The 26698-nt window shown below is 39.0% G+C and overlaps 2 protein-coding genes and 1 long non-coding RNA gene across 8 annotated transcripts in view; 1 reads left to right on the forward strand and 2 right to left on the reverse strand.

Moving 5' to 3' along the window:
• Nucleotides 1-11158, reverse strand: part of arhgap32a (Rho GTPase activating protein 32a) — a 26117-nt gene extending 14959 nt beyond the window's left edge. The window contains exons 1-5 of one of the 2 annotated variants that reach the window (XM_041994630.1): nt 11077-11158; nt 2632-2745; nt 1620-1725; nt 399-490; nt 60-144 (exon numbers count right to left, since the gene is read on the reverse strand). In XM_041994630.1, coding sequence (XP_041850564.1) covers nt 60-144; nt 399-490; nt 1620-1725; nt 2632-2720 — 372 coding nt within the window. In that variant the 5' untranslated portion in view covers nt 2721-2745; nt 11077-11158. Of the gene's footprint in view, nt 1-59; nt 145-398; nt 491-1619; nt 1726-2627; nt 2746-11076 lie in introns of both variants that reach the window. The other variant, XM_041994631.1, reaches the window with a different exon arrangement.
• On the forward strand, nt 10758-13913 carry LOC121645869. The gene is made up of 3 exons (XR_006011521.1): nt 10758-10981; nt 11057-11519; nt 13561-13913. It is a non-coding gene; the product is annotated as an uncharacterized LOC121645869 (long non-coding RNA).
• A 149-nt stretch (nt 13914-14062) lies between these two features.
• The window catches only part of igsf9ba (immunoglobulin superfamily, member 9Ba), a 73811-nt gene continuing 61175 nt past the window's right edge, over nt 14063-26698 (reverse strand). For 2 of the 5 annotated variants that reach the window (XM_041995307.1, XM_041995306.1), the window contains exons 18-21: nt 26548-26634; nt 23227-24846; nt 18593-18723; nt 14063-18515 (exon numbers count right to left, since the gene is read on the reverse strand). In XM_041995307.1, coding sequence (XP_041851241.1) covers nt 18307-18515; nt 18593-18723; nt 23227-24846; nt 26548-26634 — 2047 coding nt within the window. In that variant the 3' untranslated portion in view covers nt 14063-18306. Of the gene's footprint in view, nt 18516-18592; nt 18724-21764; nt 21811-23226; nt 24847-26547; nt 26635-26698 lie in introns of those variants that run through there. The other 3 variants (XM_041995310.1, XM_041995308.1, XM_041995311.1) reach the window with 2 other exon arrangements.

A 26698-nucleotide genomic window follows, 5' to 3' on the forward strand; every position in this document is an offset into this window, starting at 1 on the left:
AAGCCAATAACACAATTACAAAAGATAGTAAATCTCTTCAAAGTGTTTTTGGAGCTCACCTGAACGTTGCCAAAATCAACAGTCTCGTAGTGGAAATGAGCACACTCTGCCAGTCTGGGGAAGTGACCTCTGGGGAATGTTAACCTAAAACACACAGAACAGCAACTAATCAGCATTCAAGACATGCTGACACCACGATGAAAAGAGGAGCAAAAGTGAAAGAAAAAGAGAAGGAAAAAGATGGGGCTTATGTGTGAGAGAAACATTTGACATGCAGCAGGCCGACTCATCTGTGTGTGTAGCAGCCATCATTTTATAAGTCCTCATTTCAGTGGCCTGAATAAGAGCCCTGGTTTACAGCCTATAATAGCAGCAACACTGTCACTGAGAGCACCTACTTCTTCATGTTCTTGACCTTCATGCTGGCTGTGCTGACGCAGGAGCGCAAGAGGGGCTCAGCTGGATGTTCTGTGATGTCATCGCTCCTAACCTGCCAAACAGAGACAGGAGACATCAATAAGTGTGAGTAAGTCTCAGGACGACTCATGGAGAACCATTTGTAGTCCAAATGATCTACATAGAAAAGAGCAGAGATTTTTGGAGTAAGACTTTGAAGATGAACTGTACATTTGTAAAGTCATCTTTATATGTCTGTGTTTTTTGTCATGCTATACAATAGTAAAATGTTGGCTGCACTAATTGTCCAAACTGTGGTGCAAAAGCTTATCTTTGAGTGTCAGACCAGTGAAGCTGAAATTAGATGTGATGTTTTCATTATCTTCATTAACAATAATAATAAGAAAAATAATAAGGATCAGCATATCCAACATAACTTTAGAACTCTTGTACTATTTTCTGCTGTCCCACCACACCATGAGTAAGTGCATCCTTGATCAGTCATGTAATATGTAATTTCTCATTTAATTACATTATTATTATATTAAAGCTAAACTAGCATGGGACCTATTGCAGGGAGTGTCAAAGAAGTCTGGGAGGGCATTTAAATTGGTAGATATGTGTCCTTATTTTACATACATGGGCATGTGACTTTTGAGGATTTTTCTGACTCGTTTGTGAATGTCAGTCAAATGCAATAAAGTATATTGTAATAAATATATTAACATTGTCAATACACTTGTACATATAAACATACATGACCTTATATACAAGATTAAGATAAAGAACAATAAAAAAAGTATTATCAAACAAAACCTGATAATTCAAAAAACGCTCCCACAAAGCTGAAGATATAAAGACAGAAACACTCAGAGAGCGGCATACACAACAGTGGAGTGACCAGAAGGTGACATTATCTGTCAGTAACAAGCTGTCATTACACTTTTACCTCAGCTGTTATCAAACATGTCACCCCACACTCAGGTGAAGCAAACACTAAAGCAAATTCACACATGTTCACACTTTTATTATTGCAGAGACAAACTCTTAAAGGACATGTGACTGTGGTGACATCATGTTAGATGACATCATGGTGTGAATCACCTAAAAAACCAGAGCAGCCTCGTGGAGGAAGGACAGCATGTCTGTTAGTGTTTATGTATTTTCTAGTGTTACTGATGAGTCAGTCATATCTGTAATTGTGTTTGTATGTGTGTGTATACCATGGCAGTGGACGTCTCCTGTGGTTGATTCTCTTCTTGAGAATTACTGCTAGAAGCTTGAGGTAAGGCATCGTCTTTGTCCAGGTCAGGAGATGGTAGTGGATCACTGCAGAAAAAACAATGGCCAGAAATTTGAAAAACATAATGAAGTTGAAGTTGAATCTTATAGTTCTAATCAAGATGTGTAGTTTATCAAAAATACACCAGAGGGAGCAAGTGGGAGATAATTCATCATGTGGCTTCAGTTTAAATCATGGCACTGCACCAGCATGGCCCAGAAAACATGTTGTACTACTACCATTTCTTAATCACTAATGCCATCAACAAAGCATGAGGAAATGCTATTTTTTTCAGTTAGCTCCAGGTAGGAACAATTTTTAACTCATCTTTTAGATCAGTCAGAAAAATATTTTTTCTGTTGGGTCTGAAAATAAGCCACAATTGTTTGTATGCACTCAAAGCTTCTCTATTCATTGAGCCATAAAGGCAGTCCACCCACAGGGGAGTGTTTCACAAAACCTTCTCTTGAAATGTGACACAATGCATTGGGGAGTGGAGGGTGAGGTTCATTCAGACAAACTTTTAGGAGCAACAAAGAGAAAGAGACAAGGCTTGAATTTAGTACAGTGATTCTGCCTGATGAGATCGGACATAAGACATGTAACACAGACACAAAGTGTAATTTATGTCAACCACTACGACAACAAATTACATAAACAGGATGGTGAGGTCTGAGAAGTTTTTTTTTTCTCTCTTTCAGTCTCATAACCGGGTCATCTTTTAAACTTATCGTGCACTGCACTGTTCCTGCTTTGATTCTTACAGCATCTTAAATGCGGACACATATGTAAATTACCACAAAAACACACAGTACACATACTGCATACACACACACACACACAGCATACACATACATACTTCTCGGTTCATATCTATATATGGTTTTTGCTCGTATGGATGGTTTCTGATTAAGATAAAGCTGACATGAAGCTAGGAAAAAAGAGTAGCTCACCCCTCAAGGGCGTCACTACTTCCTGGTTGTCCCTGGGGTCCTGAGGCAGCATTCTCAATCACCGCGGCAACCACGCATCCAGCCTCCATGATGCTGCCTTGCTGCAACAGCCCGCTGTAGAGAAACGTGAGTGGGAGGAGAGGGAAGGAGAGACAGTGAGGGTGGGTGAGTAAGAGAGCAGGGAATGGGAGGACGAGTCCGAAGCTAAGAAGCCGCCAGACGTTAACCCACTTGAGGCTGCAGCGTGCGCAACTCTCAAGGCTACAATCCACTGAGCCAAGACTGTAATCTACGATGACATCATGCTACAGTATCAGAGGCTGCTTCAGTGATATAACATGTCAGGCTGTAAATTCATAGGATGGTTTCATAAGAATATCAGCTTCATTTTCTGATACTGGCAGGTATGCTGAAAAACACACTCATTTCCTCATCAAAGAAATGTCAACTCTGTCACCACAGCTTCAGCTGTGGGTCTCTAGAAAACATTTTGTCCATCCTAATTTGTACCAGATGTTTAATGTGGCTCATTATGCTCTTGATGTTTCAATCTAACAGAAAATAGAGCAAAAAGAAGAGGCTGAGTCTTTTGATAGTAAAGAAAGGGAGAAGTTACCCACTCTGGAAAAACTGTCTGAGTAAATTCTACAATAAATCAAAGTTCCTAAACGTAAAACTGCAAAACACTATTTTAATGTGTATATGATTTTAGCTCATCGAGTAGGATTATGTTGCAATTACTTTATTGGCTCATGGGAAAACTTCTGGAAAGTATTGCAGTGTACCCGGTTTGCATTTGTATCTGCAAGTTAAAACTAAACCATGCCTTCTCTCAACCCAACTCTGCACGTTACAACAGCATAAACCAGTTTACCTGCAGTGAAGACTTGTCACCTGGTGGAAACATTTGGCAACCAAAATGCAAAGCCTGCAACAAAAGAAGCCCTTACCTGTTGAGAAGCTGAAATCCTATACCAAGCTTGGATGAGAAACTATATCTTTCAAAAACTACAGCAATTTGTCTGCTTAGGTAGTGATGGATTACAGAGTTGTTGTTTTTGTTTTTTTTCTTCCCTTTGTTTTATGTGTTTGCAAGCAGAAAGTTTCCTGGTCAGGCCTTAAGTCTGATTGGGTAACACATAAGCACAGACTAGTAATTAAAGTCCATTTCTGATATAGGACAGCCTATTGCTCTTTCACTTATTCCATTATTACTCTGTCTCTTATGGTGCATTTTGTAAACAAACACAAGAATGTCCTGATTAAGCATGTTTGACTCTTCCTGGACAATATTCCCAGAAGTATCTTCTGAATGTGTGCAGGTGTCTAGTGTTAAACAATGTTTTAAGGGCATGTGGGCTTGAAAACAGGCCTGTCTCACACTACATATGACACTGCAAAGATCCTTCCAGTTAATACAGACATGTTTACTTCACCCCCAAAGAGTTCTGCTTATCTACACCAAAAGGTTTGCACTAATGAGTAGTTCGTTAGCCTTGAATGACCGCTGCTGTAATAGCAGTTTCCCACCAGCCCCCCTGGCCAGGAGCCCCACTGAGCTGCTGTTGACGGACTTCCACAAAGCCCCCTGACTCAGCAGAATGTGAACAAGCAGACGGGAGCACGGGCCAGGTCGGACTCCAATCCATCCACATCTCATACTGTATCTCCTCTGTAATAGACCATGCAACCTTGGCAGAGGAGAGTGAATGCATCACACTGGCAGAAAATTCATTTACTGTTTAGAAGTTACATAAAGTCCTGTTTAATAAGGGTCCCTTGGGGGAAACATCTAAGTTAAGTCATGTAAATGCAAAAGCAGTGAGTTTCTGCAAGCATCAGGGTAACTATTAAGTGCTTCTTTGCACACCTTCAATGGAGCAAGACAGAGCTAAAAAAAATGAGAGTATTGTGTCCTTGCTACTATCTTTTCCAGTATTTTGGTTATTTGGGACAGAAATTCATTTTGGCTGCATGTATTACTTGACTGAAAATGCTGCACAGTACAGAGAAGAACACCTGACCTTGCGGATCGTACCACATCTGCCACAGAGTATTTTTTATGTGTAAGAACATATTGTACTGCACATTGCAGAGATTAGCTAACTGTGTTTTATAGCATGATGAAAGATTCACCTGCTACCATTCCCATTTCAAAGACTTTGCTTATAAGCTTTATGGCTATATGAGCCAGTGTCATCATGAACAATTACCATAAAGATGGAGCATTTTGAAAATGCTCCAGAAAACTAAAAACAGACATGGCTGTTTTTAGCTTAAAAGTCATGCTGTTTTTTTGTTTGTTTGTTTGTTTGTTTCTGTAGGTTAGCTTATCAAAATGGATAGCACATCCTGACGCTTGATGCAGCATCATAGGCGAGAAAACAGAACAATTTTCCCTACAAGTTATCACAGAATCTTGTACACAGGCTTTTCAATTAGTGATCATTAGAAAAAACAGAAGACACAGCTGCGTCCACCACTGCATCAGTCATTTGAAGATTACCAAACAAAACTATTCAGGATGTATGAATAAAGACCCCCTCCACCTGTCATAGTTAATGGAAGAGGAGCAGCTCTGATGTCTGGAGACAGAAACTGCAAACACTAAAAGATGGTGTCCAGTATCTGATGGCCTACATGGCATTTTCAAGGAAAATAGGGCAGCCTACACAGTCTTACATGTTCATGAGATCATTATCAGTGGGTGTGTGGACAAGAAAAATGGCTGCCTGTATGTAGCTACAAATGCTTAGCAGAAAGTGAGTCACAAGTACTTTGTAAAATATGAGACAGAGGATAAAATAAAATCAGGGAAAGAGCGCTGGGGAATATAAGTACTAGCTGACCTTTCACCTTTTTCACCCCAATAATGCTAATATAGTTTATTTGACGATTTTGAACCTGTAGAGAAGAGTAGAAATTTCAAATATATCAAAATGTTGAAATAGGGTCAATAAGATTTTAATTAAATTATTATCAGGAGTGGAAAGGTGTCTTTTGTCAGATAGGAGTAATTTATTTCAGTTTCAGCATTTGAAAAAATAAGAACATAATGTACAGGCCTATTAGTAAATCACACATCTCCATAGAGAGCCCATTGCTCTTTCATTGATTCCATTATTACTCTATAATCTGCTCTACGTAAAAATATGTTTTTAATCAGTCTACCACATCTCTAGAGATGAGTTGGAACATACACTGAAGGCCAATCTGCATCCTCTAACCTTAAACTGTAAACCGAACCTGTGTGTCTGAAATGTGAAACCAATGCCAGCGTGCAGTGTCACTTAGAAATTGTATTTGCTCTAATAAAGCATACTTGTCACACCTCAAAAGACTTTGATTAAAAAAGATATTCTTTTGAGATATAAAATCAATTAATTTTGTCCTCAACTCATCCCTTTTCATCAAGCTTATACTGACTACTAACATACAGGGCTGGGCAATATATTGAGAATTTCAAATATATCAAGACTTTATCAGACACAATATAGAAGGAGGGAATATCGTTTATATCGAGATAGCTTGTTTTGAGTTAAAAGCATCTTTTCTTTTGCATTTTGCAGTATTTTTGTTACGGTAATTGAAAAGTAATTTTAATTTATTTTGTTTAGGAGCATTTAATTTTATATAAAGGTACTTTAATTTCAGTCAGCTGTATTAATGCACATGTGCTGCGGATCCTTAATAAAAGTATATTTAGCACTGAAGGCCGTAAATTAGAACTGTCTCTTTGGTTACTTGACCAAAAAAATAAATAAATATCGAGATATATATCGTATATCGTGATTCAGGTAAAAAATATTGAGATATAATATGTGGTTCATATCGCCCAGCCCTACTTCCATAGTTAACTTTTGGTTTTAAAAAGAGCTATTTTTGTCCAATCAGGTTTTAAATATTACTCCCCAGATCCACCCTCCTCTTTAAATATAGACTAATCTGGCAATGTCAGTGCATCAGTGTAAACTATAATTAGATGGCAACATGGAATCGTACAATTTAGAATCAGATAGACAACTGTTCACCAAAATGTACTGTTTTCTTCTTGTTGGGAATAAAATCCAGGACTTCCTCTGCTATGACAGCATGTCATTTCTCCTCTACTCTCTGTTTGTCCAGTGTTCCTCCCTCAGTGTCTTGCCGAGTGTCACAAAGACAGAAACAGACAGCAGCAGTCTTCAAGAAGTAAAACTCCATGTGTTTCACAATAACACAATTAAAGTTTTCCACTGTTGTTCAAACAGCCAAGAAATGTGCAAGTCCTTCTGAGTTTCCTTGACATTGCTAAGAAAATATTCCAATTCTCATCTGTTCTGCCTTGACACACACAGAAATGCCACCTCAGAGTCTACTTCTGGAGTTTCTACTTGTGGCACTTACATAGAAATACATGGACTAATGAGTGACAGCATAATACCTACTTCCACTTTTTATAAGCTGTCTATAATTGCACCTGATTTCCAAATGACCTGTTAATAATTGTAAGCAAAATGTTTTTGATCAGATGCATATAGAATACGAGCAATTACATTTTCCCATGGTGCATTGTGAGACGCAACCGCCATATAGGAAGACACCGTTAAATAACGACTTAGAATCAAAAAAAAAAATTAATGGATGGAGAAAAAAGTAAGAGCGCTGTTTCATACAGAGAAAAATGAAACAATCAGACAAAGGAACATTGTCCAGACAAAATCCAATCATTAAGCAGAATTGGCCCATATGATGTAGGATGTGTGCAGCTCAGTAAGGCGGCTTTTTTTATAACAATATAAAAAAAAGTTTATAAAAAGTTTATATGGTCTGAAGAAAACTGCCCTTCTAATCATTTATATTGGACTATAGCCACCGGAAGCTGTCAGTAGTGATTTGATTGTCTTTTTGAAATTATTGAGTTAAATAGTTTACACTGAGTTGATGTAAAGTTTTAATATTATAGTACTAACATTCATATTTTTTTCTTTTTGTTCAGAAAAAAACACATTTTGAACTTTTAAATGCATTTCCCTAAATACTTTAATAATTCAATTGATTTGTCTCTTAAAATAAAAAATAATTCTATGTTGTACAAAATATAGATATTAATATAGAATTTCAAAGCATCAATATCTGTTTCTTTCTCAATAAATTCATGCAGTGGTAACTGGTATGGTAAATTCTTATGACTGTGGTTTAACAATAACACTGGGACACATATTGGTCAGTGCACATACACAACAATTATTAAATAACAGTTTTCGCCCCTTCTCAAGGAACTATGCTTAGTGGTACTGTGCTGCTTAGAATAGTGTATTTTGTGCATATAACTCTAACCACCTTCTCAACCTGAGGTATGTTAGGCGTTTGGCCTCTTCCACATCCATGGCATCAAGCTGACAGTTTCATCGAGTGAAAGTTTCCTCAAGTTTTGATTTCAGCACACTCCAGTCCAGTACTGTCTCCAATGCTAACCACTGAGACTTCAATTACTACCGTGAAAATGTCTCAAACAAATAAGCATACTCCCTGAAATGTCGTTGAATCAGTGCTGCCTGGAGATACTGTAGATGTGGGAAACCACAAGTTTTTTTGTTTCCAGTGTGGAAAACTAAAAAAAAAATAGCCTAATACCATTTCCCAATGGTGTGCCATGTCAGGCCAAGAGGATAATTGTGATTGGATAAAATGCAACAGGCCATCACCATAGTCAAAAATATATCCAAAAGAAATGCACTACAGTCCAGCTGTGTCTAGCCTTGTTAAGTCCCACAATGCTTTGCTGTGACATCACATTTCCAAATTCTATAGCAAATTAGCAATCAATCTGAGACACGTTTCAGCCCTTTATCCCTCAGTGAATCAGTGTTAACAAAATGCAACCTAGTGGAACCATTAACTCAATGGTGATTTAATATTAAGTCACCATTGACTTAACACTGCCCTGATTTCCATGGTCCTGGAACCTAATTCTGCACAATTACCAGCGGTGAACATGTAAATATGTGTTGAGACCTGGTGGTTATTTAACGTATTTCTGGATTGCTATGAAAAAAACTGTAATATTAGAATGAGAACATGTTGGTTTCTGGCCTCTGGAGCTGTTTTGCTCTCCACTACTTCCTAAGAGAAATAGCTCTTCAGCTGCTGTATTCAGCAGCTTTGTCTGTCATTCGGTGTGAGGTATGTTGTGTGCAGCAGGTTCTCAGGCTTGCTATTGCTGCAGACGATATGGGTGGGAGCGGTTAGACTGACTCAAAATAGTAAATAACAAATCTATGAGCTGAGAGATGCTTAAATGGTCTGCTGGGCTGAGGTTAGGTACAAAGTTTGATGATAATCTATTAAAGGCCATGAGAGATACTTTACATATATGCAGTCATTAAACAAAAAATACCCATTATTTCATTTATATATATGGGTGCCCTTAAAGTGCTTTTATTTTTCTGCAGATCTCAAAGGGAAGATGGCAGCCCTGTGTGTCAGTTGGTTTTGTGCTCTCATTGTAAGCTCTGGGTTGCAGTCAACACAAGTGAGAGATGCATTGGAGAAAGCCCAGTGGTTTCCATGGTAACCTCTCTCCCATCCATCGTGACTTGATGCGCCTCCAGACCGAGGACGAAGTAGCAACAAGGAGGCAAATGAAGTCTCAGAGAAGCCTTTGACCAGGAGCTTTGACACATCATCAGCCGGTCTGCCTGGGGTAGTGTGACTGTTGCTGCACCGCAGGATTCAGGCAGACGCTGAGTCGCTGTGCTAAGAGTAAACTCTGCCATTGTTGCTGGAGCTCTGAAACTCATGTCACCTCATGAGTTGTGGGGGAGGTGATGGGGGTGGCAGTGGTGGTCATTTGATCCTATAATCTTCTCGAAATCTACCAGAGTGAGATTATTTTATCCCACACCAAAGGCAATGTTACGGCTCAATCTTCGAATCAGTGAGCCCCGATGAAGGCCAGAGCGAGAGTGAACAGCAGGTCGACTTAGATCCAAATATTTAATCAACAAGCTGATCTGTCACTCAGGATGATGGCCCAAGCTTTGTGGTGCGATACAGGCCTTAAAGAGCAAATGTAATCCCTCTAAAACAGACAGAATGATGGTCTAAAAATAGTGAATCAGAGAAAATCTTATTGTGTAAAACAATTATTTTAGGAACATGACAATGATTCTAAGAAATCAAAATATCCCACTATGCCACCTTAATACTGAGGCTCCCAGGAATATAAGATCGTATTGTATAAAATAATACAATCATCAACAACTCTATGACAGTTACAACGGAGAAGCAGCTCATCACTGTGGTTGATTAGGCTGTAGCTCTGGAATACCTTACATCATAAACATGTTTTCTTATGGTGAGCCCCCCCCCCCCCCCCCCTCACCCTCAACACATTTATTTATAGGTGGTCTGTTTTGTTGTGCTGAGGCCGGCATTTGTTACCCTCTCAATAAATCCATTGATCATTTTTCTGGCTGATCATGTTTCCTGCTAATCACTTTATTCATAAACTCTCTCTCTCTCTCTCTCTCTTCTCTCTCTCTCTCTCTCTCTCAGATGTTCAGTTTATTGTAACAAACAGAACCAAATGGTACCATCTCAAAGGCTAGAAATAACAAATATGGGTATTTTTCTACAAACAACCATGACAAATAAAAATATCAATATTTAATTGACAAAAACCACAAAATGTTTAGCTTTTTGGTAAATAACCTACACCTCCCAAAATTGAGGATACAGATTTTACAAAATGTTTGACTGTAATAAATGTACATTAATTTATTTATCTATATTTGTTGTTTGTTTGTTTTTTTTTTCTATCTTGCCATCCAATATACTCATGTAATTTTGTCTAAAAATGACATAAAAGGCTTTGTTGAAAATTGGCTTAAATTAGTGAATGATTATTAAACTGTTTTATCAAGTGTATTTACTTTCGTCACGCGTGAAGAAATGTTTAGTGTTTTATAAATAACCATGTTTAATTTGTCTGATTTAAACATGTCCTCTGGTCTAAATAATTCTGGTCCAGCAAAGTTGCCACTTGTTTGCAGGGCTGTTGCACAGTGTTGCACAATGCGTTTGCACATGATTACAGCTCTTTATTACTATGCGACCAGACGATCCCACACAGCCAGAAAAATCAGTACCTAAGTCCTCCAGACAGATACACTTAAATTTATTTGCATAACCAGTGCTACAGTAAAAGAACGCACACTGCAGTCCTCAGGGATCCACTGGGAAAAGTTTACCACCAGTGTACTCTGACCTGTTGGGCCTGTCACATCACAGTCAGCTATGTGCCACACACACGGACACAAACACCGCAATCATTTGTCATCAACAACGCGAACGGACTGATCAGTTGGTAAATATGTATCTGTGATCACACCTTCAGGAAAGCGCCAGCAGTTTTAACACCAGTGTGGTCATGTCTGTACAGTCAGTGCTCAAACAGCCTACCTGTAACTGTGCACACCAGTGCTCCACTTTGCTGCCACCTCTATGCTTCACAGCGCTGAGCTTCTCGACGAGGAAACATGTCAGCATCGCACTGCAGAAAAGCACGGCTCGGACACACACACGGGCTACGGCTGATCATCTGAGGTAGGTGTTTCGGGGAAGAAAAACCCCGATCGGGTGCGGCATCGCAGAGGCAGTGTGGAAGTCTTTCCGGGGAGCTGCGACTGACTCACTGTGAGCTGAGAGGCTGCGCTCTGCACCGGGAGCGCGCACCACTGAATCGATAGCGAGCCCGAGCGGCTGGGATGTTTTAGCCGCTGGGGCTCCCGGACCTTTTCAAAGTCAAGGACCCAGATATAAGACAGGCGTATGGGTATGCGAGCATGCACAGTACAGTGTGATGATGTTCTTCAGCTCGAGGAACCGCAATTGAGCAGTGTTAGGTAATGTGTGGTACAGAATTACATAACCCTGTAATGTAGGTGGGTGGTAACAGTGAGAGGAGTGAAAAGTGCTCATCCGTACACATCATCTTGGATTTGTTCATTGAAGGATAAATTGCTTAAGTCGATTTTTCTTTTTGCTTGGAGGCCATAATTTCCTTTGACTGGTTTATACATCTGCTGAATTTTTGTTTCCAATTCATTATTTATTTAGCTTTTCGTTTATTTATAATTATTTTCAAAATTTAGAATTTATACATTTCAGAGAGAGTATTATCATTAATGGCAACACCGCAACCACAACTCCAAAACCACAGCGCCCTGTTATTGTTTCCCCAAACCCATATCCATACCATACATGAGCATCCATGTCTGACAAAATCAGCCAGTGCAGATGTGCCTTACACTTGCATAATGGCCAACATAAGGCATCCAGCTGGTTAAAAGTCCACTGAAAAATCATTTTATTTCCCTTGCTAGCTCAAATGCCTGTTGCAGTTCTTCTTTGATAAGTAACTTAACTAATAATGATCCCGTTTGAAGTATCTAAAATAAAGTGTGAATCTGTGCATATTTTCGAGTACAGCTATATTATCATTTGCAAACTGACTCCCTATGTACATGCTTCATTCTCAGTCTGGTCTGTAAATAACACATGTGAATTGCTGTCCAATGTGAGATAGATTTGCTTGGATTAGCAAGTTCGGCAGCAAACCATCCTCTCATGATCCATTTTCCTGTAAAAGTATAAAAAACGTATTTGCTTGTTGGGCTGCTGATGTACATTGTTGACGTGTGTTCTGCAACACAGACTATAATTCTATTCATGTGAAATCAATACTGATAAATTTTAGGTTATTTTAAACATGCTAATCTCTAGATTTTGCGAGCTTGTGGCTCCTTTTTGCAAGAGAATTCTTCAGGATTTGTCCTGAACACAACCAACTGTCATTACACTTTTTTATACACTTTTTTCTTTTACTACAGAAAGCTACAGCCTAGGGAATTGATGTCATTTCAGAATTTGCATTAATGGATTGTAACACAAGTTTTGGACATCCGGACGAACGCACATACAGTATAATGCAGATTATGCAGAGACTGTGATTTACATTTGTTATAAAATGCAGTTACTTTGGTTGGATTTTATGCACCTACAAATAGCCACATGTTCACATGGGCTCAGTTCTGTCAGCAACATTTATTTAGCACTTCTGTGAGTTATTACACTACCGTTCAAAAGTTTGGGGTCTCTTCCCTATTGAATCCCATGGCAAAGTGACCCCAAACTTTTGAACGGTAGTGTATGTAGAATCTTATACCAGCTGGTTTCTTGTATTAATACCCTGTAATTGAACTTTCAAATGAGAGGGATACTCATTCATTTCATGCTGACACTAAAACACAGTTTCTGTGATTCGCTTTTGGTCAGATGCATTATGGCAAGAAACATAGTAACATACACTGGTTTACACTCAATCTTTATAATGATTATGATTTTTTTTTTTAACATAATAGGAAAATTAGCCGTAGTTACCTTTGCTAGCTGTTTCCTGACAGGAGAACATTGTGAAATACCTTTAAAAATATTTTCAGATAAAGCAAGAAATGTGTAATTTCTTAAATTAGAGGAATAAATAGAGGAATTTGCCACCTTTGTATTTAAGAAGTGGTTTACTTCTATATCACGTATATGTAGATAGAGCGACTGCTGATGTACCTGATATCTTTGTTTTGTTTTTTTTAAATATTTATACATATATATATATATGTCAAGGTATTACTTCATTGTTACTTTTGTTTGTTAATTATATTACATAATATTTGTGTAATATGGCCATCAGGGGTAGTAGGAAAAACAGTCCTGAAATAATGACATTTGGCCTTAAAAAGCAAATAAATTATGCAGTTGGAATAACCATAAATTAACAACATGGTCATAACCTTCAAAGTCAAGAATCTGCTTTGAAATCTAGGCCAAGTGGCCTCAAAGTGTTGAGTGTTTGACCAGTGGATTAACTGACCTTTTCATTTTCCTCAGGTATATGCAGATGGCTGCTCATTTGTTTGCTTTCCACCCTGCCGGAGGGAATTTGAACAAAGGGACAAAGGTCAAAGCTTCATCTTCTCTCAAGTTATTTGTTTTCCTCATTGTGGCACGGCCACCGCACCATTCATTCCTTAATATCTCAACTAAGATGGCAAAATAGATATCACTGAAAAGCATGCCTTTGAATAGTCTTTTATCTTCTTTGTTCTAAATTACAATGTATTTGTCAGATTTAGCAGTAAATTCAGATGATATCTGACATTTTTTTTCTTGTCTTAAAGGGAAAAAAAGTAAAACCTGGCACTTCTGTGCTGCTCTGGCCGGTGTGTCCTAAAATGATTAATATTAATAAAAAAAAATGACCTGATTAAGCAGTTCTTGTGGCCACATTATATTCCCCACTCTCTGGCCAACACTTACACCCTGTGTCCAGCAAGTGAACTACACCTCCATCTTCACAGTCTGAAGACAAAAACACACAAAAAAATTAAACCTCTTTTGATTTTTTTTATTATATCAAAATACAAAAATTTGAGAGGAAAATTTTATATGGGACTAAGCATTGAAATGATATGGTGACATGAATACAACACTGCTTTCATATTCTCACAAACATGCCATAGATAGAGCATAGATCATGTGCTAGGCCCATGTCTACGCCATGATGAGCCACCAGGGGTGAGCCTGTGCATTTCCCCTATAAAGGCTTGTGATGGCGACTGTTGCTGTACATCCAGACCAGTTGGTAACAGGCCAGAGTGTTTTTACATCATAGTTCGTTCACGTTTCTGCTTACCCAAAAATAAAAAAAAGAAACATGAGCCATGGCAGCTGAACATGAAAAGTAAGTAAGACATGATCTCAGACAATACAGATTTCACTTGACAGCAGTGGCAAACGAGAGAAAAGTAATACAAATATTATACATAAGGCTTTGGTACAGCACCATACAGTATGAGTTAATTGCTCACAAAAAGTTAAGTGAAACATTACATGATGCGGTGACGGAAAAAAAAAAAACAATTCTAAAAAAAAAAAAAAAAAAAATTAAAAAGCTGACAGAAATCAGAAACATCAGATTATCAGTTTATAAAAAGAGAAACAAGTAAAAAAAATGTTCTGAAGTATTTACATATGAACATTATGGAGACAGATTATGCACAAAAACAGAAACATATACAGAATGTAAACATGTGATGTACAGCACAGAGTTCAGTGGATGGAAGTGAAATGAATTGTGGTAAAATTTTCTTCCTTTGAGCACTACTTGGTTTGCTTGAATATGAGCATTAGCTAAAACAGTCAACGATGTAGTGCTTATTGTAGCCTACGATAATTATACATTCTAGTTTCTCAGTGCTGGTACACATGAAAAAACAAAGAATATAGAAAATACTACATACTTCTAGTTTCCGTCCAATGACAACCATCTCAGATGTCCATGAATGCTTGCTAGATAGGTGTTTTTGTATTGTCTCTACATGCAAGATTATTACAATAAGAAATCAAATCTGTTTTAAGTATCATCCTACCAGCAACTAGTGATGCACTAAAAGCTGTAAGCAGAAAAACTGAAAAGAAAATAACAGGAATGAAAGCTTAGCTAACAGTACGTCCAAAGCAGCCCTCTTAAACACTGTACATATCTCTGTTGAATATGAGGAAAACAAAACACCTGGAAAACGACACCCGTCTGTAAAAAACCAGTGGGGAGGATGTATGAGCTTTCCCAATACCTTTCTGCCAGAAAAAATACAAGGGTGGACTACTCATGGCTATACTGTACAGTACTAACAGGAATTCTTCCTCCAAAAAGGTGGTGGGACAACATGAGTAGTGTGCTTGAAAAAGTGCTGTTAACCAAAGACCTACTGGAAGTGTGTAAAAAAAAATCCTCACATGACCTGACAATGCTTTCAGATTCTTCTGCATGTGTCCTGTAGCAAGTACTAATCTAAGTCAGGTTATGTTTCTCCTTTTAGGCTGGGTTAATATTCTCAGTATCATCACAAATATACCTTAAAGAGGGTACCTTGGAAGCACAGACAAACATTGCAAACACACTATAGAAAACAGGTCATTTTGAGTTAATTTGAATGTCACAAGTCTCTATTATTTGCAGTTATACGTCTACTTTGCAGTATTGTCTATCACTGTCGTCACACTGTAATGAAAAGGACCTAGAGTGTCACACAGGGCTGAAAAAGTTGCTCGTGGAAACAGAAAAAATCTTCAGACCTCTATTCTACAGCACCACAAAGTTAAACATAGCACCAAGTCGTAATGTTCAAAGCAACTATGCCCTAACACACTTTTCTTCATCAAACTAATGTAAACACAATTTCCTCCACAGCACATTTTGTACATGACTACAGCATGTCTGTTAATCTTAGAAAAAAACATTTCTTTCAGTTTATTTGCTTTGGACACGTGAAGGCGATAAGATCTGGAGTGAATCTACATGTGTGCTCATGAACGGGCAAAATACAGTATTACTTTGTTCCAGAAATATAATAGAGGGCAACACATTTCTGCTTCTAAAGCTTTCTCCAATGGGCATCCACATACTATACATCAGAGAAAATACTACTCAACTTGTGCAGCCAGCGGGCTATGGCAATAATACACTGTACGATACTAACATTAAGTTTTCTTTTCTTTTGGGATAAAATAATGTCTGCTAAAGTATGACAAATTAGGCACCTTAAAATGTTTTTAAAAAATCATCCACTTAAAGCCGTACTGTAAGCAAATACTTTGATATATAATCTAATTTCTTTTTACTTGGGATCCTTCCCGTCTTTTTATACATCCTTATACGAGAAGGTTCTTCCTGTAAAACATGGTTTTATCTTTACAAATACAATACACACCATGTACAGTACATAACAAATATAGATTTTTTTTTCCTCGTATCTTACATGAAACCAATTTGTTAAAGAATATGCACTTTGAAGCTCACGTTCAGGCAATCACCATTTTCTCGCCTATCTAAAGATTTCATTCACGTAGATATTTAGTGGAAAACCTCTGATTTGTTGGTAGGAGATGGAAATCTGTTTGATATGTCTTTGAGTGATTGAATTACCCTTAGCAAACCCAATGAAAAATATTATTATTACTGTAGCTGACAGAACAAAGGGAACTTGGCTCAGAATCTGTGTGACTGCATACAGAAATTTGGACTTAATGTGCCAACTGGTCGTCTCATCAATCAAAGCTGCACTATAAGCAATGAAATGGGTCATTCAATGCACTGTAACTTGGGACATTCATTTCCTGTACAGCAAAACATACATTCATTATCGGTTAGTGTTGAAAAATTATCAAACATACAGAAGTAGCTAGCAAATAATATACAGTTAAAGATAAACAGTCAGGGTGGCCATTTGTTTAAATATTTCCCATTGCTTGTTAACAGCTCTCTGAAGCACTTTAACAGCTGCTGTTAAACATCAACATCCCCACTGAACCAGTTTCTTCTGTTTGCATGTACAGTTCTTGTGTTTTCCTGCCTTTTTCCGGTCTAAACATCTGTATTCTTCATGTTGACAAGTGTGCTGTTCTGTTTCTTATGCAGCTGAATCAGTTGCCCACATTTAAAATAAACTAAATAAGAGTTATGCTTCCTCTGTAGCATGTCCTCTAATGTGTCCTTGGCAGAGAAAGTAAAACAACACACAATATTGGAGTCCCTCACTCCATAGAGACACATATGAGAAGGCGAAGGAAAAAGGCAGTTTATGTTAGAAAAAAGAACAAACAAAGGCAAAAAATTAAAAAAAGGCACCTGGAGACGTGCCGCATTTCACAAATGATTCCTTAATAATGAAATACATACATACATTTCACAATTTGTCACGTCGCTCCTCAGTCCAACCTCTGCTGAGCATTAAAGTCCCAAATTAGTTTAAGAGATCTCATGAAGGCTATGATCTTTGTCTTAATGCTATGCTGCAACGATGAGTGTAAACACACCGAGTCATCAAGCACTAATGTTAAGACACTCTCCTCTAACGGTTGGCATTGGATCACAAATCAAAGTAAACACAATGTGCCAGCTATTACCAATAAGAAAAAGCTTCTAAATTAGATAAAGTTAGGCCATATTATCCATTTGAATGAGTGTTGCGTGATATAAACCTTTTTATCCATACGTTTCATATGTAAAAAGGTCAAGTACGTACAGTATACCACAAGAATTACAGCAACTCTGCGTTTACTCTGAGGTATATTTTGTGGTAAAAACCCTGTGTTTAAATACTGACGCTATTTGTATTGTAGGAAAGATACACTCAAGTCCCTGTACAAGGACGCACCAGGCTTAACAGTACACTGTATCGCTGAAAAACCTAAAGATATGGACCCCCCAAAGACCAGTGTGAAAAATCTTTAATGTGTTGTGACATACTCAACCAACACATTTTATTACTGTAAGAGGAAGCTTAATTCCCTTGTTTTACTATTTATATACATTACATATTTTCAGAGCATTTTCAAGTGAAATTCCTTAGAGAGGAGGGGAAAAAACTCAGAAAGTCATTGTTCTTGTCTTCAGATGAGATTTCCAACCCTGGAGAAATCGGCGTGCTGTTTCGTGCTCCTCAAACACAGATCAACTTGTAGATTATAAGAAACATATGTGTTGATTACTGTGGCGGAGCAGTGAGGGCCGAGTTGAGGTTTCGTCAGGAGGGGCCAGCTTAGTCGAGTCCAATGGCTTGGTGGGCACCCAGGTCAGTGTAGAGTCCCATAGTTAGGACCCTCAGAGTCTGCACTGGCCAGAATGCCTGTCTGGTCCTCCTCGGACTGCCTGCGGTGCAGGAAGGAGGTCAAATAGCGGTAGGGGTTCTTCTTGTTTTGCCTTTTCCTCTTTCTGTGGAAGTTGAGAGCCTCTCCTTCTTGGGTTGTCTGAGATTGCTGCAGGGTCTGAGAGGGAGACATGCCTGCAAGAGAGTCAGCAGAGAAAAGCATAAGTTTTAACATCAGTCATTTGCCTCTCTTTTCTGATCGTCAGACTAACCTGTTCTCCTTGTGGATGTTGTATTGTTATTGTTGTTGGCAGCCACACCCTTGGCTTTAGTAATACAGTGGTGTAACAGTGCTGGTAAGCTCTCAGACCCGGCAGTATCACTAGACGCACCTAGAGGTTCCCTGAAAAGACGAGAGACAGCACAGCATATATTGTTTTGCATTAATCCAGCAGTCGTGTTTGGTCATGTCTCAGTGAAAATACAAAAACGGCACTGGCATTGCTAGTTCCAGTAGGTGCTATCACATGATTTGATGAGCTCTTGAAGTTCTATTGAGAGCCGTTTCACTAAGATGATGAAATTCCATACTATATCTGCTTTGATGGATGATAAAAGTTAGACAAAAGAAAGTCAAAGAGAGAAAATATGAAAAAGAGAAAGAAATTGTAAGAAAGAATAATTGGCAGAAGGTGGTAGTGAACTTGGTGGAATTATTACTGTTCTCAAACAATCACAACATTAAAGACCCAGTCCAGGATTCAAACACAAAACAAATAAAACAAACGTACAGTAATTTAGATTTAGATTGATCTAAATTCTTATTTGTTTATTCTGATATCAGGTATTATAACTATAAGTAATGGGGAAAAGGCTGACAGTAACTAGTTACTGTATTCATTCGGATTTGGGTCTTTAAATAGTGACTGCTTCAGAAATGTAGGAATTATTGATCTCTTTGCTGTATAAAACTCATAAAATGAAAATAATTCCTGGAACTGTAAAATTACCGTTCCAATAAGCAGATTTCTTTTTTTTTTTTTTTTTTTTTTTTTAATTTTCCAATACATTTTTTAGGTAGACTGCAGGTCAGGGATCGACAACCTTTGACAAATGTCTGCCTGATTACAAATACTACGCTACTGATAAGAGAGATTAAACCTACATGATTGATATTTCACAGAGTTAATGCTGAGAGGTCTGTAAGCTGCTGTACAACAGAAGGTTGCAGTAAAATCTAACCTGAACGCAACATGATGAGCAAATCTACCCAAAATTTTTTAGCCCAGCAAGACAATATTAGATGGAAGTAACTGAGCTTCTTATTTGACACTTGAGTATGACGAGCACTTCAAAGATAAATTGAATAAATTACATTATAAAAGATGGTAGCACTGAATCCTCTAAAACAATGCCCATGCTTTGTAAAATGAACAGATTGCAAAGACAATGTGACATTTAGAATCAGAAGAAAATTAAAGGAGTTTTTTTTCATTTACCACACTAAATTATTAGGTTTACAGAAAAGAATATTAACATCTATGTGAAAGAAAATTTAATGCTTGAATCAATCTCTTCAGATGAAAAAACTGTAGCTTTAGGAACAATTATACTGGATCTTTTCAGTCATGGGAAGAGCAGTGGCTTCACACTAGGGTCATAATTTTGTCCTAAAATTCTGATACGAGCTAACTAAAAAATAAAAATGTAGTTCCTTAATTCTTACTTAAATGTAGTGATTTTCCCCGTGGATGACTTTCCTTATTGGTTTTAATTTTTATACACATATGACAACCATAACATCGGCTTTTGTTACTGATGTCGCCAAGGGCCGCAATTAAATCCAGCTGACACTAGAGCGCCCTCTGGTGGAGCTAACAACAGTTTACAACTAACCATCAGATAGCATCTGTATGCATAGCCTATATCCCAAAGCACTTACAATTTTTTATTTATTTATTTTTTAAAATGGGTTACTGACATTCAACGTTCTCCTACATTCATTCTGCTTTCTTAATGTAAAACACTTGAGGGAGGTTGTACCCTGGTAACTAAGATTCACACACTAACGATGAATGAATCACTTAGTGATAGGATGTGTGCAAATTATTCTACTTCAACTCTATGATTATAAATGAGGGCACAAAGTTCTTTTATTATTTAATTAGTTAGTGCATGCTTTAATTTTAACAGAAAAGGTTGCTGACCCCAACAAGTAGGTAGACACAGTTTTACTGTCTGCTAATATTAACTGTTATAAATACAAAATGAAGTTGTTTCTTATACCTGAACTATTTTCATTTAATGAGTGATACATGCTGAGTTAAATGAAAACAATCAATGTCTAACCAGCAGAAAAAAATGTATAACCAGTTTAAATATCATCACTTATTAGAAGCTTTACCTCATTATGAAAAGTCTGGGTTTGTAGTCTATCTCATTACAAAAAAGCAATAAAATTAACCTCACAAATGCTTAACACTTAAGTTTAGCTTCGTGAGGCTTAGTGTTGGCTGTATGACAAAATACAAGCAGCTACAAAATCTGATGTAATGCTCTTATTAAGTCAAGCTGTGCCAAACATGAACTGTTTCAAAAGGCATAGGAACACAAAGCTTTAGAGACGCTGTCCATCATTTGTCACTGTGGAGAAAGAGATCGAGAGCCATTAGCAGAGAGGGGCAGACAAATCTGAGAATTGCAACAGTCCTGGACAGATTAAGGACATTTCCATTATCAAATGAACTGCGTACAGAGTCCACAGTGTGTTAAAATATAGTACAATTCCATAGACATAAACACTATACAGCACACTTTCATAAACATGAACACTGCGTACAGAGGCTTCACCATGCTGACGGGAGGAGATGGCAGGAAGAGGAAATGGCCGTTAAAGAACAAGTCACATGACAGGAAGAGGAAATGGCCATTAAAAAACGGTCACATGACAGAAAAACGAAAGCACTTAGGACAACAGATGTAACAAAGAATTTAGTTTGAGAATTGTTGTTATTTGTTTGGTCAAAGAGAGAAGTTTAGAGAATGCATGCATGGCATTTTGCACATGGAACAAAACTTTAAAGGGGAATACTCCAGTCTATCATTCATGTGCGTCCTCTTTTGATTCAAGGCTTTTTTTTTAAGTGCAGGGAGACATGTCTGTATTCAAACAATGAAAAAGACAAAATCAAATACTTCTCCACAGTCCAAAACCACTCCTCAGGCTTGCTCACAAGCCTCATTACTGTAGCCTACACCACAGTAGGCTGACTGTGCCTTGGAACTGTATTGACAAATGTGTCTTGCAGTCATTATTACCATTAGTTGTACTTCACTTGAATCCAGCAGAGGCACAACCCAAAGCGATTCCCCTTTAAAGGAGAGAGTGATTATAGCCCTCCCCCTGCTGACCCCTCCCCTCTTAGACATGGGTCCGACCCTTACCTATTGCGGCGTGGGGGACCGGGTCACAACAACGCTGCCCAGATAGCTGAGATCAATCAAAAACAAATCAGGTAAGACCCTTACCCTCCATAAAGCAGCAGCCCTATAAGCTACTTTCCCTTAAAGGCCAGTGATTGTGCAGGAGCAAGTCTCTGCCTCTTGGTTTTAGCTACGATAAGACTGTAGCTTCTAGGATTGTGAAGTGGGTGTCAGGGGCTCAGGAGTGTACTGTAAAGAAGTTCTATGGGGCATAAATGTAAACAAGTCTCAGCCATGTTTTTCTGTAGGTGTAAATGCATTGTGTCTAAATATTCTACCTATGGGGCCCACTGATCGGTCTAAATGTTTAAAGTTGTAAATGATTATTTTACAAAACTTACTAGGATCTAAAATCATGGGCAAATATATACAATTTTTTTTTATTAAATCAATCCATTAGAAACAACTGTTTTGAGTTGTAAAGTTGGTGCTAGGACTTTATCCTCCTTCAGAAAGAATATTTAATTTCTCCTGTCAGCTCCTTAGTCCTCCTAATTGATCATTTGACCACCGACATTCTGGGAAAGAGCTACACATGACCTGTGTTTTATGGTTTATTATGATGATTATTTAAAAAAAAAAAAAAACCTATTTATGACAATTAACAATTAAAACATAACCTTAAAATATTTACTCTTTTAAAAAATTAAATAAAAAAATATCTAATGTCATGATTTGCTAATAATTTAAACCTTATATTTAATTGAAAGCAATACAAACTAAAAAGGACATAAAAGAAAAATTAATTTGTAAATGGTCTAAAGTTTCTCATTTGCTGATGTCTGCTCTTTTTCAGGTAAAGAATTTTTAATAAACTAAACAGATAAAAAGACAAATCATATAAGTGATCTAAATGTTTATACATCTTAGACACAGTATAAATATAAATCTGACTCACTCAATTCTTCTATTAATTATTTACCAGATAAACTTAGTTTTGCTGCAACTGTAGTAAATACATTTAATGTTAATTTTTTTAAGTGCTATGCAGAAGAAAATTTAACATTTCAAAAACACTAAACTTGGCTGCTTTTGCCAACTGTATTTTATTGCTTCCACTGTAATCTTTCTTATAAAGTTGACGAGCATTTGCATTATAGCCAGTTTTTGAGATTAAATGTGCATTATGAAACAAAAAATACAAAAATGCAGTATGCCTAAAATCCTACTGAGCTGTCACATGCCATTAAATTCTCAAAATGAAAGCGTTCTCATTTTTATAGACTGGCACAGTGTGTGCTAAATGCAATTACATGCCTTCTGCATATTAAAGTAAATATGCATCTTAAGTATTCCTAAATGGAAACATTAAGGTAAAAGTGTGGGTAAATACTGAGGAAATTTGGGAACGAGAACAGACCAGGAGATAAGTCTCCTCCTTAAATAAGTATATGACTATTCTCTACTGGAATGGATCACCTACCCTGAGGCTGATATCTGGAGCTGGGAGGGCTCTGAGGGTAGCATCTCCTCCTCTGTCCTTCTCTGGGATGGCCTCTGCCCGAAAACATCCCTGCCCTCTGGAGGGGGAGAGGGGGACTGGGAGGGATAACTGGCTGCAGTAGAGGCATAGGACATGTGGGCGTGGTAACTGGGGCTGGGCTGCTTGGCGCCCTGAGTGGGAGAGGTGGTCAGAGAGGACCTTCGGGAGAAACTGACAGCGGTCGAGGGCTGCAGGGTGATCTCAGACATCTCCAGAGACCGAGAGGTGCGGAGAATACTAGGGCGTGGAGGGGGGCGCACTAGAATATCTGGGGAACCTGGCTGGGTGCTGAGGGGGCTTTGGGAGAGTGGAGAGAGACGAGAGGGCTGAAGTACTAGCGGGGGTAGGCTGGGGTCTGCCCGGCGCCCTGCCCTCGGGCTAAGCCAGGACTGAGGGCTACTACTGGGGGCTGTGCTTGGGCTCCCTGCACGGGCTGCCGGGTCAGGGTAAGGCAACACTGGTACACCCACACCGTGGGCTGTGTGTCTGAGCTGGCCGAGACTCTGGGCCTGTTGCATAGCTAAACGCCTAACCGGAGGCCCTAAGGGCCTGTCTCTGCCTGGGGGGGCCACTGGGACCTCCAGCTGTAGGAGTCCAGGGCTTGTTGGATCCTTTAGAGGCGGGAGGTGCAAGCGACTAGAAGGGAGAGAGTGAGGAGGGTATGGGGGTGGGTCAGGGAGGTCCTGGGGATGATGTAAGGGATGGTGAGGAGGGTATATGAACCGTGGACCCTCTAGACCCAGGAAGGGTAGCTCATGAGGCTGCCAGCTTTCAGGTGAGAGGGGAGGAGGACTATGTGTGTGAGACAGAGAATGGCCAGAGGCAGTGTACTGATGGAGCTCCATCTCTCCACTTTCCTCAGGGATTGAGGGGTAACCAAAGGGCCCCTCAGCGGTGCCTGGGGGCGAGGACAGAGCAGAGCTACGTGGGCTGATGTCAGGCATGTAGAATGGTGGTGGAATCCCTGATTCAGCACGACTGCCTAGATACCCATAGAATAGGCCCTGGGGAAAGCCCCGGTAGCGGGAGGTCGGGGCCTGCCCTGAGGCGTGAAGTGCACTGCCCTCTGCAAAGCTCATACCTTCCATGGGCCTGTGAAGGCGGGGGCTGTAGGTGGGGGGCTGCGTTGACTCCAGGCTGGAGGACGTTGGGGAGAGCTGGGGCCGCAGCGTGGGCATGATGGGCGGGAGAGGCCCAGGGTCAATATCATTCTCCTCATCAGACTGCCGGAACTCAGGGTACATGTCAGACTCTTCTGCGAAGGGGAAGCCCTGGATGCGGCGGGGAGGTGGGCTGGTGTCCATGACGAAGCGGCCATCAGGGCCACGACTTATTAGCTCAATAGGCGTGGTGACCTCTGCCTCATGTTTGGACACACTGTATTTCTTGCTGGCTATGGCACGCTTGGTTTTCTTATAGAAGGAGAGCTCTTTGTCTTTTTCTCTCTGAGGGCTGGGCAGCTTTCTGACATACAGGCCTGGTCCTTGGGAGCCCTCTGATGAAAGAGAGCGGGGTCGAGATGGCGGGGAGCTCTCTGGACTTATCTTCCCCGAAGATAACCTGAAACAATGCAGAGACAATGCACATGCTTAATCTAACGCAAAGCAGCTGAAACCAAAGGGGGAATGAGTTAAGAAAAAAATAATAATAAATTAAACAAAAAAACTCTGCTGCCTTAAATAAATAGAGATGGTTGCAGTTACTTCACAGATGGCACAATACAGAGCCCAAGCACTTGAACAATGCAGCCATATTGAACAACATTATGATAATGACCAAGATGGACACAACATATTTTTAAGAAATCAGCAAATGAACCAAACCACTGTGATGGGATGAGAGGAGAAACTGCAATGTAACCATGGCATCTGTACCACATATCTATTGAATCTACATCTTCTTGAGCAGATGCAAGATCTATTTCCATATGCTGCACCAAATGGTGGTGGGAAGAAAGCAGGTGACATCTAACCAGGCCTCATTTGCCCACACCAGGAGCAGCATACTCGACACTTACTGCACTTTGTCAATGAATGCATCAGAAAAATGCAGTTAAGCCCGAAATAGTTCATACCTCTGCTAAATTTTGATTTATAGGGAATTTTTATTATTTGATTGTTTTTTTTTTCTGGCTAAAAATGAGTCTAGGGAGTGCCGTAAAACTGTTATTTTTTTTTTTTAATGCTGTACTGAGCATTATTGATACACTGTTGTTTTGTCCCCACTTCTCATTTGCAAATACATCCAGATCTTTGAGGGCAAAGGGCATCTTTGCCATCACTTTGGATTTTAGTTTCAATATAATTCAAGTTTGGACAATAACAGCAGCACTTCAAATCCATTTAAGATCTTTGTTTTATTCTTTTTGCTTTGGAATCTGTTTATTTATTATATATTTTTGAGACTGGCAAAACAGTTTTCTTTTCTTCATTTGGTCAACTGGCTGAGCAGAAAAAAATAAAAATAATATAGATATATATTGCTTCATGTCTTTATTAGTTGAATGCTTCATCTTTCTGTCATCAAATGATAACTATGTCACTGTATCCTACTCAATTTATGTTTCATCCAGCTGATGATCAGGGTAGGCAAGCTTTTTATGTGTTGATCTTGTGGAAGAGTGAACATCTTGTTTGGCACTATTGGACATGTGCAGTGTCCACCTTGAGTTATTGCCACCAGATTCATCAAGATGGCCTCAGTTGCTATACTGTAAGAGAAAAAAATTGGGCATTCTTTTGAATAAATGAGCTTTAGGAAGCATTTGACTTCCCAACAAGGCAATGATCTTAAACATCCTGCCAAAGTGTTCATGAAATGGTTTATAGAGAAATTATTTGGATTGCCCCAGATATAGTCCAGGCCATTGTCCCATCCAGAATCTGTAAAGGTAACTAAAGACCAAAGTGCAACTTTAACAAAGCGTCTGTCATTTTTAAAATGATTTACAGCCAAAAACAAAACCTAATGCTCAAATAAATATTCACAATAAGTAAAATAAATTGATGGGTATGAGTTATCTTGGGCCTTACTGCAAATTATAATGAGTGCATATACACAGTACTGTACTGCACATGCAACAGAGCTAATGCAATTAACTCTCTGTATGTTGTGTGAAAGTCTGTTCATGCAAATATGCCAGGAAAATGTTCCACTACAACTACAAGTAATCTCCCAATCATTTCTATGCAATGCATTAACCATGCAGCCAAGCCAGTGCAGTGCAGCACACTTTATATTTTGGTGCAGGCAGGCACTCACAGGGGGCTGGCCGGCGGGGGCAAGAAACTGCTCCTGGCAGGCTCGTCCCAGCAGGGCTCTACCCCTGGCAAGGGGGTAAGAGGAGGCCTGCGATGGGAGACAAACGACATGGGCCTGGTTCATCTCTAACTAAGACTTATGTGTAAACTCC

The sequence above is a fragment of the Melanotaenia boesemani genome, chromosome 9 (genome assembly GCF_017639745.1).
Source record: "Melanotaenia boesemani isolate fMelBoe1 chromosome 9, fMelBoe1.pri, whole genome shotgun sequence".
NCBI lineage: Eukaryota > Metazoa > Chordata > Actinopteri > Atheriniformes > Melanotaeniidae > Melanotaenia > Melanotaenia boesemani.